This window comes from Salvia miltiorrhiza, chromosome 4 (assembly GCF_028751815.1).
Source record: "Salvia miltiorrhiza cultivar Shanhuang (shh) chromosome 4, IMPLAD_Smil_shh, whole genome shotgun sequence".
Taxonomy (NCBI): domain Eukaryota; kingdom Viridiplantae; phylum Streptophyta; class Magnoliopsida; order Lamiales; family Lamiaceae; genus Salvia; species Salvia miltiorrhiza.
Window position 1 is genome coordinate 38,115,245 of NC_080390.1, and position 14,015 is coordinate 38,129,259.

General features: G+C 34.9%; 2 protein-coding genes across 6 annotated transcripts; both read left to right on the plus strand.

Moving 5' to 3' along the window:
* The first annotated feature begins 1,133 nt into the window (after positions 1-1,133).
* Positions 1,134-7,044, plus strand: LOC131021498 (2-oxoglutarate-Fe(II) type oxidoreductase hxnY-like). Of its 5 annotated transcripts, XM_057950707.1 has the most exons (11): positions 1,134-1,391; positions 2,053-2,248; positions 2,346-2,444; positions 2,778-2,829; positions 3,458-3,579; positions 3,668-3,768; positions 3,836-3,894; positions 4,333-4,389; positions 4,833-4,878; positions 5,843-5,922; positions 6,829-7,044. In XM_057950707.1, the coding sequence occupies exons 1-11, from the start codon at positions 1,272-1,274 to the stop codon at positions 6,905-6,907; spliced, it is 1,011 nt and encodes a 336-aa protein (XP_057806690.1). In that variant the 5' UTR covers positions 1,134-1,271; the 3' UTR covers positions 6,908-7,044. The 5 variants fall into 5 exon arrangements, with proteins under 5 accessions (XP_057806690.1, XP_057806692.1, XP_057806694.1 ...); XM_057950709.1 differs by lacking the exon at positions 4,333-4,389; XM_057950711.1 differs by lacking the exons at positions 5,843-5,922; positions 6,829-7,044 and adding an exon at positions 5,153-5,825.
* Positions 7,045-10,948: 3,904 nt separating this feature from the next.
* LOC131023401 (protein disulfide isomerase-like 2-2) lies at positions 10,949-12,213 on the plus strand. Its single transcript, XM_057952942.1, has 4 exons — positions 10,949-10,969; positions 11,061-11,198; positions 11,791-11,882; positions 12,081-12,213. The coding sequence occupies exons 1-4, from the start codon at positions 10,949-10,951 to the stop codon at positions 12,211-12,213; spliced, it is 384 nt and encodes a 127-aa protein (XP_057808925.1).
* The last annotated feature ends 1,802 nt before the right edge of the window (positions 12,214-14,015 follow it).

The following is a 14,015-nucleotide window of genomic DNA, read 5'->3' on the forward strand; positions in this document are numbered from 1 at the left end:
CAATTCATTTCTATTTTTAGTAAAAAATAGGTGGGATCCTTACTTCACTTTAATTATTTTAACACTCATATAAAAAGTGGGACCCTTATTCCACTCACAGGTCATAATACATCCAGTCATTTTATTAAAACTCGTGTCACTCTCATTTGGATACAAAAAAATGGGACGGAGGGAGTATTTTTTTTAAATGTATGTATTTCTTTTGTATCCATACAATTATCTTCGATAAGTATTAAATTAAGTTCGAATATACTTACATGTCTATTAGTATTTCAAAATATGTGTTGAAATATAGTATGTCAGAGACCAATATATTTAACAGCAGATATTTTCATCCCTTAAATTGTGAAGATATTTGGTTAAATCGTAGCTTTGCTTATTGAATTTTTGGTCCAGAGTTTGAAGCACATATGTTGATTTTTTTTTTTATTCATCATTTTTCCCTAACAAATTCATAATGTTACATAGCAAATTAATAGACAACTATTTTATACGATAAATTTGATTTGTATAATTATAGCAACTCCCTATATAAATGATATTATATCTGTGTATTATGGACACATGTTATATTTTTGTAGAAATTACATTGATCACTTTGCAAATAATAAATTTTATATCAAATTTTAATTTTATTATTTTATATTATTCACTACGTCCCATTCAATAGGTCATGAGGCTTGAGCACGAATTTTAAGAATCAAATAGTTTATAATAAAATAAAAAGATATTTTTAGGGTATATTCGTAAAAAAAAGAGTAGAAGAGGTAATAAAAATATTACTTATTTTTAAGTGAAAAGACATATAATTATTTGTAGGCTACAATAATATTTGATGTAAATAGTGAGTTGAGTAAAGGTGTTTGTTATATACTATTGATTTTCATTTTGAAACATAACATATTAAATTGGAACGTCCAAATAAGACAATGTGATATGTCGATTTAGACCAAAAAGAATAATAATTATAAAGTATATACACAATATACGCAAATCAAAAATTATAATCACCGCGCATAACGCGGGTGGTACACTAGTAATAAAAATAGGAGCACACTCTAGTGAACTTCATAGTCAAATTCGTTGAAGACAACACATAGAAAATACCTTTGTATGAGTCATTATGGATGGGCACGTCAATTATAAAATAAATAGTTAAAGAAGTGATTCACTCGTAGAGCTAGAGCTAGCTGCTTTAGATATAGTGATATTTGAATGCTGCAACATATTTTTTCTTCAAAAAGAGAAAGTAAACGAGCTGGCAGTGGCAGATGGCGGAAATAATCAAAGAAAAGGAATCGCAGATTCCAGAATTTGCGAATGTATCACTACTGAATTGTATTGATCTCTCCAGTCCAGATGTTCAATCATCTGTTTCCCTCCTTAGACAGGCAACTCCCTCTCTATCTCGCTCTCCTCTTCTGCTTTTTAAGAATTTTATTCATACATCTATAAGAATTTAGTTTTAAGTCTTAAGAATTTAGTTTATTCATCTCAAATAATCAGTTTTACGGAATAGTTTAGTAGTGTGCGTGCCCGAATCTTTCTCATGGAAACAATTTTCAATCATAGTGTAGATTCATTAGGGAAAGTTTGGTTCTTGGAATATTAAAACTGGGGTTTATTTTCCTACGTTTTGCGTTTTCTTCCTGTACCTTCAACCTTGTGAAACATAATTAGCAGATAGACTATTCCCTACATCACTAATCCATTGTTTACTGAGATGAATTGGAACTTTGGGGTATTCCAAGGCCCTTGATAATTTTTATCATTTGAGCTAATTTTACTTGATTATCCCATTGAAATGGTGGGATTGGAAAAATCCTATTATATTGACGAGGATAAAAACACTCAATCATGTATCTTATCAATCATGAAAAGTAAACACCCCCTAAAAGATTAAGTATCTGCCAATAAGTATCTTTTTAAGTTGCTTGTTTTACCTGATATTTTTCTAGAGGTGGTAATACTACTTAAACCTTTGTATGTGTTGAATTGATGTTTTTCTGAATATTTATCTTCTGAGTCGTCAATTTATTCTGCGAACCATAGGTTTGTGTAGATTCTGGGTTCTTCTATGTGATCAATCATGGCATTGGTGAGGAATTCATGGACGAGGTCTTCTCTCAAAGCAAAAGATTTTTCAATTTGCCCAAGGAGGACAAAATGAAGCTTGTAAGGAACGAGAAAAATCGAGGCTATACTCCATTGTTTGATCAATCCTTGGATCCTGCCAATCAAATACATGGTTTGGGCACTGTTGTATCTCCAACCACACATGATATAGCTTAAGAAGTTTCACTTTTCCTGCTGACTTCAAAGAGATCTACATGGGCACATTTCAGGGGACTATAAGGAGGGATATTACATAGGTCTTGAAGTATCTGAAGATCAGTCTGATGCACAGAAACCATTTTACGGGCCAAACAGGTGGCCATCGGAAGGTAACTTTCAAGAAATATTTAATCTCATGAAGACTGTGTAACTAGTTTGAACTGCAGTTTTTGCCTGTTGTGCTTGTGCCTAATGCTGTGTTTCTTGGACAAGGCAGTTTTGCAGAAGTATCTCTGTCAAACAATAGTCTAATGATGTGTTACTCTATTGTCTAGTTTAGGAATGTATTTGGTGCTCAGTTGGCCTCTTAGTTTTGGGAGCAACTCAGTATCCAATTTCATCATCATCATCATCATCATCTTAGTTTTTTATTTTTTTTGAGGAAACCAATTTCATTATTTTGAATATCTTCTATCTAACTAAACCTTTTGGAGCGCCGACAGATATTTTACCCAGATGGAGGGAAACCATGGAGAAATATTATCAAGGGGCACTGTAAGTTTCATCTTGTCATTTGTGTAGTAACCATAATTCTAGGCACAAATATATCCATGAAAATCATTACTGCGCATCTTTTCCCTTGTCAGTGGACGCCAAAACATATTTGATCTTAGGATAATCATTGTTCTTAGTAATTATTGAATTATTGAATTATTTTCCTTATATATGTAGTGCAGTAGCATCTTTGGAGTGTAACTGCTAAAATGAGAAACAGTAGGAAAACATTGGCGAGCTTATCAGAATACACCTGCTGATGCTCTTATAATTCCTTTTAACAAGTCAAGTAAAAAAGTTACAAAATAGTGATGGATTATATGTTGAACTGGGATTCTTTTATATTTAATCTATTAAGTAAATATCCCTTACTCATCTCAATGAAGTCTCCTCACCTAAATGCTTTGGTGTGTATATATTACTTCAGTCAAAAAGCCTGAGGTTCAGGTAGGTTATGTTGATGAATGAAGAGGTTCATTTGATGCTTATTCTGGTAGAGTACTCATATTTCTGTTAGAGATTTTTGTTGCTACAAATTTATCTATCATTCGAACTTTTTAGCTTTGGGTCATGGAGGATTCAGGTGATATGTCTCGTGATTTCAGTTTCAATTTTTGGATATTAATAGAGAGGTAGCAAGATCCGTTTCACGGCTGATAGCTCTCGCGCTAGGGCTAAATATCAACTTTTTTTGTCAACCTGGAATTCTTGGAAGATCCATTGCAACACTGAAGCTGCTACATTATGAAGGTAAGGATTATTGAGATTCAATCAATGCAAGACCATGTCATATATAGCTGATGTTAGTGGAGTATAACAGTTATTCATTATAACTTAGATCAAATTTCTGAACCCACCAATGGAATTTTCGGAGCTGGTGCGCATTCTGATTTTGGTTTAATTACTCTTTTGGCTACCGATGATAACTATGGTCTTCAGGTATGAGCGACAAAAATATTTATGTCTTGTTTGTTCACCATTTTCTCAATTTAGAAAATATCTGCAGATATGTAAAGACAAAGATGCTAAGCCTCAAATCTGGGAGTACGTACCACCATTAAAAGGGTGAGGCTATATTGTGTATTTTGTTTTTCCTGGCAGAATTTTATGCCACTCATCAAAAATAGATTCCATCTCTAATGTTTAGTGCATAATTTGCATTATATGGTTAGGAATATTCAATTTTATGCTTCTGTGAAAGCTAATACTAGTGGGTACCAAATTATTACTGTAAAGATGCTTTCTCATTCCTCTAAACATAGCCAACTTTATTATTTAAAACATAGATAATTAACTGGAGTAGTCTGTTAGCTTATCCTACCAATGATAGTAATTGCTACGATTTTAAGTCGATAATAGTATGGTTTTGACTTTTGATTAATTAACTCGGTGTATATATTTCTCTAATATTTGGCATTACATGTAAACCACCAACGTCTGAATTTAAATGCGACTTTTGTTTTTAATTCAACCATTATAACTGTGTCATTTAATCTGATGTAGGGCATTTATAGTTAATATAGGTGATATGCTGGAGCGTTGGAGCAACTGCTTTTTCAGGTAGTTATACAATCACATATAAGTATGATAATTAGTCTATTTTTATACCCTTAGGAGGGCTACTATGAGTAATTGCCTAGATAGATAAAAATAGTAAGACTAATCCCTTGTTTACTAAAGATGTATGATAATTTCTATCATTTGAGCTAGTTTTTCTTGATTCATATCCCATTGAAAGGGTGAGATTGAAGAACTCCTAGTCTTAATGATAAAAATAACCATGTATCTTATCAACCACGCAGGGGGGGCGTTTACTTTTGAGGATTAGCCTATATAGATAAAAATAGTATAGGTTAATTCATTGTTTACTAAGATGGATTGGAACTTGTCCTAAAGCCCTTGATAATTTATGTCATTTGAGTTAATTTTGCTTGCTTCATATACCATTCAGGGTATATGATGATCATGTATACATATGTAATGTGTATTTGATATCATCACAGATCCACGCTGCATCGGGTATTGGGCAATGGCCAAGAAAGATATTCGGTATGACTTTTTAAATCATTTGATGTCCTTGTTTAATCTAGTTTCAGTTTTCATTTCTTTCATTGAGTGATCAACATCCATGTGGCGTGTAAGCAATGGGAAGAAAATAAGCACGGCCCTGAGTAAAAGGAGAAAAAGAGGTTTTGTTAAGCTGAGCTATAGTTAATGGTTTATTAGTGTTAATGGTCAGAGTTTGAGGTTGGAGGTGTTAATTTTGAAGTGCAGAAATCAACACAAGCTAAAATACCATTAATTTGCATCATGTTGCTCATAGGGATAGCAAAAGATTTTGCTATTGACTACTGAACTGAAATCAAGACCAAAGTGTTCATCGCCTCAGACAATGTCAGTTCAACGAAAGCAAAATATGGGCTCAGCTTTGTCTTGTTCTCTTCGGTAATGAAATATAGGACTGATCCACTTGTCAGAACTGATATGATCAGAAGCCAGAACTCCAGATGCAGTCTGTCCAGAGGTCTGCCAGTTGTGGTCTTCAAGCTACAGTACTCAGAAGCCAATAGCCAGGCCTCAGTAGTCAGACGTGGCTTATGTTCAGAAGTGCTCTTCCACTTAAATAAAGCTCAAGTCAGATCTTGGACTTGACCCACTGTAGTCGGAGCTCAGATTTGACCCTTTAATTGCGCCGGCAGAAGCTTCATGAACACTTTACTAGTCCTCGTAATTGGCCCTCCTTAGATAATCAGAGGATTTGACTTGTTGTTCTTAAGTAGCCTGGATGCGCCTCCATGATCTTCTGTAATGAATTATAGGACTCGGACCAAAGAAGCTTCTTTTTGTGGAATGGTGGAAGTTGTCTCTCTATGGAGGCCAAGGTTTTGTGTAGGATGAAAGAGGGCTATTCTTGAAATCTTTTGATGGTGATATAACATATGCCTGTTATCCATATGCTTTGTATAATCATATCTGAACACGGGAAGGCTAACTCTTGTTTTTCCATTGGCAGATAGCGTTTTTTGTTGAGCCTAATCACGACTGCGTTGTTGAATGCCTGCCAACATGTCAATCGGAGCAGAATCCTCCAAAGTGAGTTTATTGATTATCCCTTGCTCTTTATATTCTCTAGAAATTGCTATTGATTTGCTTCTCTCAAAGGATTCTGGATTTTAAGTTTCAAGTTTTGCTAAGTAAAAAATTTGTTTTTTCATATGCTAATGAACATTTGGTACTACATTATATTGTGTGGAACAAGATAGTTTAGTGTTTAGCATATTCTAATCCCTTGTACTTAGGGGTGTTCGCCGTACGAGTTATATAGAAAACTAAATCGGATCAAGCTGTATTTGTGCGGTTTGGTCTGCAGTTTAAAAATTACAGTTTGGTTAATGTTTTTACAAATTATGACTTAGGTTCAGCCGTTCTGGTTTGGTCTTTCAAAAAATGTAATACTCCCTCTGTCCCCTAAAAATATGCGACATTTTTAGTAGCACGAGTTTTAAGAAATGTTAGCTGAGTGTGTTGTGAGTGGAGAATGTGTCCCACGTTATTGCAAGCGGAGTGATGTCCAAAAATGGAAAGTGAATGTTTTGAAAGGCCTTAATATAAATGACAAATTATGCATATTTTTAGGGGACGAAGGGGTTCATTCTTTTTAGTCTTGGTATCCGATGCAGCCCGCATTATTCGAACAAATGTCTTTAATTTATTATTATTATTATTATTATTATTATTATTATTAAGTAAGAAATGAAGAATATTTGAAAATCGCAAAACAACCCATATTAGTATAGTTTGATTTGATCGAGTTTTGGTATTAATACAGTTCACTTTGGTTTTGTGAAATTAGCAAAACTATGTTTTACGATTTTGCTTAATTTTGGTGTCGAATCTCCACAAATGCTTCTACTCTACGAGTAATTATATCTAGTAAACATATGATACGATATTATTTTTCGAGCTTCTTAATTTTTGTGAGATGTTATGATCTTTCAGGTTCCCTCCTATCAGATGTGAAGATTACCTTCTACAGAGGTATAAAGATACCCATGCCGACCTCATTACCTACAAATGAAATTATCATAGTGTTGGAAAATTGGTTTTGATAAGATCAATGTTTGACTAACTATTTTGAGTAACATGATATTTAATTTTGTAGATTAAATGGTATAAGACCGATTTACGTTTCGAAGTAAAAGTTGGTTACTAGAACTGTGAAGTGTTGAGATAAAATGATTAGAATTAAAGATTAGTAATTAACATGAAGTAATTATGTATATGAATTATTAAATTGATACATATAATAATGTGTTAATATACTTTCTCCATCTCAATTATTTTTTTTTAATGAAAATACCACTCTCTTTGTCCTGGCTGTCTTGAGACAATATTTTTGAACACGAGATTTAAGAAATTACTGTTTTATGTGTTAAGTGTGGTAGGTGAAAAGTGAAAATGTGAATAAAGGAAAAAAAATTACTTAATAAAAAAATACTCCAGATAGGTGAGACGCTAAAAAAAAATTGTCTCAAGATAAGTGGAACGAATGAAGTATTTTTTAAGCCAAAAATATAAATAGACAAACTTATAAGCCATACTTATAAATCTATAACAAAAGTAGATATTTTTTAATGAAAATACTATTTTGTCCACATGATGGGGATATACAAGTAATGTGATATTAAAAAAAAATCATTTGTTTATTGTGAAAACATGACTGTTGCTCATAAAATTAATTGCTTAATTTTTTTTGTTCCAGACATTTGTTGTAATTTGGATCTAATTATATGGTTATTAACCAAAAAATTTGATAATCATGCAGTTGTTGGATAATCGAAATCAAAATAATCAAGGATTAAGTATCAAATAAGCCCCTAACATAGATGCCTTTATCACATATAGATCCCTATAGTCGAGGTTGGTTCAACTAAACCCCTGAAGTCCTTAATTTCGTGCAATTAGCCCCTCCGACTTAACGGCCGTTTAACACCGTTAACTATTTTATTTTTTATTTTAATTTTGTTGGTGGTGGGACCCACGCTTTCTTCTTCACCGAGCATGCCGGAAACACATCTGGACTTTTTATCTCCTCTCGCCGGCCGCCTTACGACGACGACACTTTCAGTTTGTTCCTCGACTGCAACTACACGGAAGTGGAGTTTGTTCATGCAGTTGCCGCTGCAACGTCGGTGGCCGACATCTTGGAACAAAAATGGATACCTTAAATAGTAGCTTCCTTCTTCCCACACAACGGCCTTTCCAATTGGGATGTCGTTTCAAAGCTTTTGCTAGCGGTACAAGTCACAGAGCTCGTCGATGGCGTTTTCATAGGCTGCACCGCCAGTCACGCCGTCATCGACGGTATCTCTTTCTGGCATTTCTTCAACTCTTGGTCGGAGATCTCCCGCGGTTCTTACACCATTTCGAAGACCCCTGTTTTCAAGTCTTGGTTCCCCAACAATGTTCCCGGCGACAAGCGGCCCCTCCGCCTTCCACGGCTGGAGCAGGATTCGCCGCTCAGCTCCGTTCCACCTCCGCGACTCGAGAGGACCTTCCATTTCAGCAAGCAAATCCTATCCAAAGGCCAATTTCAATTTCCGAAGCTGGCACCGACAAAATCTCCTCTCTACAAGCGCTCTCCGCCCATCTATGGCGGAGCGTTTCGCACTGTGGGTATTCGGGAATGAGCCTCGACATGATATATCCAAATGTGTTTCCAGCGAGCGGAGGAAAGAAGTTCATTTGTGTTTCCGGTGTGTTTGGTGAAGAAGAAGAAAGTGTGGGTCCCACCACAAGAAAGTGTGGGTCCCACTTGCACGGAATTAAAGACTTCGAGGGTTTAGTTGAACCAACCTCGACTATAGGGATCTATACGTGATAAGAGCCTCTATGCTATGGGCTTATTTGATACTTAACCCAATAATCAATGCCTGGGTCAGTGTGCAATTTTAACTTTCAACTCACTTCAGTTTTCAATTATACTCCCTCCATTTTTTATTAAGTGTCTTACTTTGATATTTGCCTTGTTTTTTAATAAGTGCCCCATTTCAAAATTTGAGAATATAATTATGACATTTTTCCTATTTTATCCTCATTTAATATTATTAGAAGTTGTACATATACATTTAGGCCCTGTTTAACTGCTTGGTTAACGATAGTTTGCATAACAAACTGGCAATATTTTGATGTTTGATGAGTAATGTAACGAGAGTTGGAGGCCTGAACTTAGCGTGTGGCCTGAGCCTAATTCACTGTTCAACCAAGGAAATGGGTGAGGGGTTGGGCTCCGGTTAGTGTAGTTGGAGTTGCAAGTTTATTTTTCTTTTACAAAATTGCCCCCAATTCATATCCCTCTGTCTCTCTCTCTCTTTCTCTCTCTCTCTCTCGTTTCTTCTGTCTCTCTCTGCACTCACGCTGAATCGCCGTCGCCTATGACCGACGAAGGTTTGGCGCAAGCCGCTGGCGGTGCCCCTTCTCATTTCTCTCTTAAACAATCGTCCCTCTATGGTTGGATCTTCTCTCTAGCTCTCGATCTCTCTCTCTGCTAGAGGCTCTCTGCAATAAGAATCTCTCCCTCATTCTCATCTTCCTCACGAAATTCGACAAGCTCTCTTTCCGGTGAGGATCGCCGTCAACAACCAACCCCTCATTTTCTCGTCTCCCTCATTCTCTTCTCTCTATTGCCCCTCCCACATTCTCTCTCTCTTCGCCGTGAACGGCTGCGGCTCTGCTGCACATGCAGCGTCGGCTGCTGCTACCACCATTCTCCAGCCCCAGCTCCACTTCTTCCCCTACCCTGACCTTCAATTTGTTAGGCACCCAGAATTCCCCAATTTCAAGAACCCTTCTCCCTAAATTTCACGGCTTCTCTTCTTCGATGGGCAGCAGCTCGGTGTGAATTCATCGTCGCCGTCGCTCTGCCGCCGTACGATTAGCAGAGGTCTTTCGACTTCCACCGCCCGCACCTCCCTCTTTTTCCCTCGTTGAACCGCCAGCAGTCAACAAAATCATTGCCGCCTTCGTGATTCTCACTGTCAACAGCCCCATCTCCATCTCTATTTCAACTGCGAACAGCGAGAATCGCCGCCCTCCCTTATCCTTCAATCGAACTGTAAACACAAATTTTTGTATTTCAATTTATAAGATACAAAAGTGCGTTACTAAGATAATTTCAAATACTTGAAGATAGATTTATGCGGGTTGCAATCTCTAATCGATCATCTGATTCTTCTCTTCCATTTGATTATTGAACAATCTCGAAGGTTCTTGAAATATTTGATTTGATGACGATAAACCCAAAGGGCTCAAGCCATGATTTTGGATTTGAACATCGGAATTGATTTGATTTGATTTGAAGACTATCTTGAATGCTCGAATATCTCTTTGGATGCTTGAAGATCACTTTGAAGATTTGATGAAATACTTGAAGGTGCTTGAAGCTTTGAATATTTGAAGACTTGAATGGAATTCTTGAGCTTTTGAAGCTTTGAAGATTTGAAGACTTGAATGAAATTCTTGAACTCTTGAGCTCTTGAATTCCTTGAAGTCACTTGAAGATCTTGAGTTGAATTCTTGCAAGACTACACTTGGTAGAATTCTTCTTAAGCTCTCCAATTCTCCTCCACTTTCACTTGTGATTTGTGAACACCCCAACACCTCTATTTATAGATGTAGGAGGTGGACTTCATGGGCTTTGGGCCTCCATGCATTGGCCTTAGGGCTTTGAGTGCTAATAGGCCCACTTGTTCATCATAGTATTAAATATTAATTATATATCTATTTAATTTAGGAATAAAATCCTATTTAATAAAATAAAAAATATAATTGAATATTTAATTCATGAATTTACAAGTGACATGATTTAATTTGACGACAAATTTAATTGTCTACACGGACAGCAGTAGCCACCGCTGCCGCTGCTCTCCCCTGCTTCATACTCCTCCGAGCCCCGACTGAACTCACCAAGAACAACAACAATAGCTCGCGAAACTCTCTCTCACACACACACAACAACAACAACAACAACATTTTTTTTTTTGCAGAGCTTTGTTGTGTAGGCCTATGCCAGTTGATGTTGGGAGGTGCACTTGCATTATAGTGAAGGAATCATCTCGAAATGGATTTGATGGTGGAATTGGTAGACTTTATACACCAATGTAAGACCTCTTTGTTTAAGGCCTTTATTTTGTAGCCGTTTCAAAATTCATGAATATAATTGGGCTTGGTAGGAGGATAAGGGGCGGCAAAACCGCAAACTTGTAGTAGCGCATCACCAGAGGCGAAGAGGGAGATCGAAGTTCGTAGTTGCTCAAAATGCAAGAGGCATTGTGGCTCCATCAGAAGATAGTTTGATAGAGGGTAAAATTGTAACTTCAAAATGTTATATGGAGTACAACCATGTCTACCAAACACGCTGATCCGACTATCCACATGCCTAAATTATCTACCAAACACTACGCTAAATTATATGGGTTTCATTTCCACGGGCCTTCTAGTTACTAATTATCATTCCTTAACCGACATAGTTTATCAAACACCCCTTTATTATGATAATTAACAAGGTTACAAATGTAAATTTCTTATTTTATTGGTATGTGTATTTTGACGGCTATGGACATTTAATAAAAAACGGAGGGAGTAACTGATAATTAATCTGATTAATCAAATGATATTAATAAATAATAATATTACCAATTATTAACAATTAATAATACTAATACTACACATTAAAATTAGATTTAATGTAGGGTATTGGCATGTAAATACTTGAACTTTTCACATTTTATGGTTTTGTATTCCAACTTTAAAATCTGCCTATAAATACCCGAACTTTGTATTTTTTCTAATTTTACACCCGACGAATGTTTACCCCCAAATCGTTGACGACATGACTCTTGAATTGTCAGACTCTTGAAGAGTTTATTCAGATATTGATTTCTATATCTTTTCAACATGTAGATCTATGAAAAGGTTGCAACTGCATTTAATCTGGAGAAAGATGTGGTCATCGCTAATCTTGATGCTGATGCGCACAAGGATCTTGCAGAAAAGTAAGAGCAAAAGCACAGTTATTTTCTTCATCAAAAAACATATTAGTTTTCTTTAAATTCTAGTGTTAATGATTTAAATTTTGTCCTGGTACCATTGGTTGCATCTTTATGTCCTCATTAGATTTTTGAAAATTATGTACTTTTCTATAGATGGTAATGTGGCATGGGTTTACTTATGAAGTATCTTTTGCCTTGAAGGTATGGTATTAGCTATTTTCCTACATTGAAGTTCTTCCCAAAGAACAACAAGGCTGGTGAAGATTATGATGGTGACAGAGATTTAGATAATTTTGTTACTTTCATTAATGAGAAGTGCAGACAAAGTTACTGATGTGATCATGTTCACTTTTATTTTTTATACGGATATACTTTATTTCTATTATATTTTGAACACTGAAATATTTTATGTTATGTTATGACTATTTGAATGTTAGATTTAAAATTGTATTATTTTATTGATTTGGTATTTTGGAGTATTAATGTATTGGTAATATAGTTGAATAAAAATGTATAACAGAGCGTCGATAACTGGGTAGAGCAAAATATAAAATATTATTTTTTAATTTTTTTATAGTTACCGATGAAATTGTAGTCCGTCGTTAAAATTGGGCACGAAATTACCGACGAAATCGGAATCTGTCGCTATTACTGATGGCCAATTTTGTCGCTATTTTCAAGACGATGTCGGTGATGTCGCGTGCTCGCCGATATCCATTCTGTTGTCGGGGCCAACGGCATTTTAGCGACGGTGATGAATTTCAGTCGGTATTAGTTTTAACGATGACTTTCATGGTCCGTCGGCGATCGCCTATAGCGATGGAATTTGGGGCTTTACCGACGAAAAATTTCGTCCGTAATCGCCCAGTTTCTTGTAGACTTGTAGTGTAATGCAATAATTATTAAAAATATAATATTTGATTAAGAAGGCATAAATTAAGAGTTTAGAATTGTAAAGAAGAATGATTTATGGTGCGTTTATTTTGATGGATAAATTTATCATGAGAAAATGATGGATAACAAAAATTTGTCTTTAAATGTCTCATTTCTTTTTTCCACATTTTATACAAAAGAGAAGTTCACAATTTTTCCTTATTTATTTTTAAGTGAATTGATGTATAGAGTGAGTTGAGTCCACTATTAATAATATTTTAAATAATTATCTTTTTATTAAAAAAATATGAAACTGTACTAATTAGATGTCCTAGTATAATAACTGAGACATAACTAATGGGATGGAGGAAGTATTTCACATCGTTTTCATTAACATTGAATAAAGTTATTTTAACTTAAGTTTTAAATTATCAAAATAAATAGAAAACTAATTTTACGAGATTATTTTTTTAAACATTGAATAAAATTATTTTGACTTAAGTTTTGAATCATTAAAATAAAATAGAAAACTAATTTTACGTATTTTTTTCGTACAATGAGGATTGAGAATCAATATTACAAGCATCCACTATGGTGCTACCCCATAGTGGTGCCACGTGTGTGCCACCTCAACAACTACCTCCTTTTTCAACTACATCATATTTTCTCCACTGTGCCACTACCTCATATTTAACTATTCATGGACCCCACAATCATTATTATTATATTTACTACACATATATATATATATATATTATTTATGTATATTAATTTTTGTATAATATTTTACTTAAATAAAATTTATGTATTTGCACAAATTAATTAAATTTTTAAATGATAAAATATAATTTAAAAATTAATAGAATTTTAAAACAAAGATAAAAAAAAAAAAATAAGAACTAACGAAAAAAACTAAAAATTGAAACAGAATAAATAAAATGCAACTTCAATGCATGCACAAAAAGAAAGAAGTAAAAAATTAAAGGAAAAATTAAAACAACAACATATTAAAATTATAAAAAATGAGCATGGGGCCCATTTTTTTGCACAAGAACCGGGTAGCAATATTGCTACCTCAAGCATTTGCTACCCCACCCCATTTTTTAAAAGTTCCACTATAGTACTACCTCCAAACTACCTACAAACTACCCACCATAGTGGATGCCCTAAATAATCGTTTGTGTTTTTAAGTACTCCTACTTTCTTTTTTGAACAGAGGTCTAGCGAATCTTAACCACTACGCAAAACTTCTGAAGAGGAAAG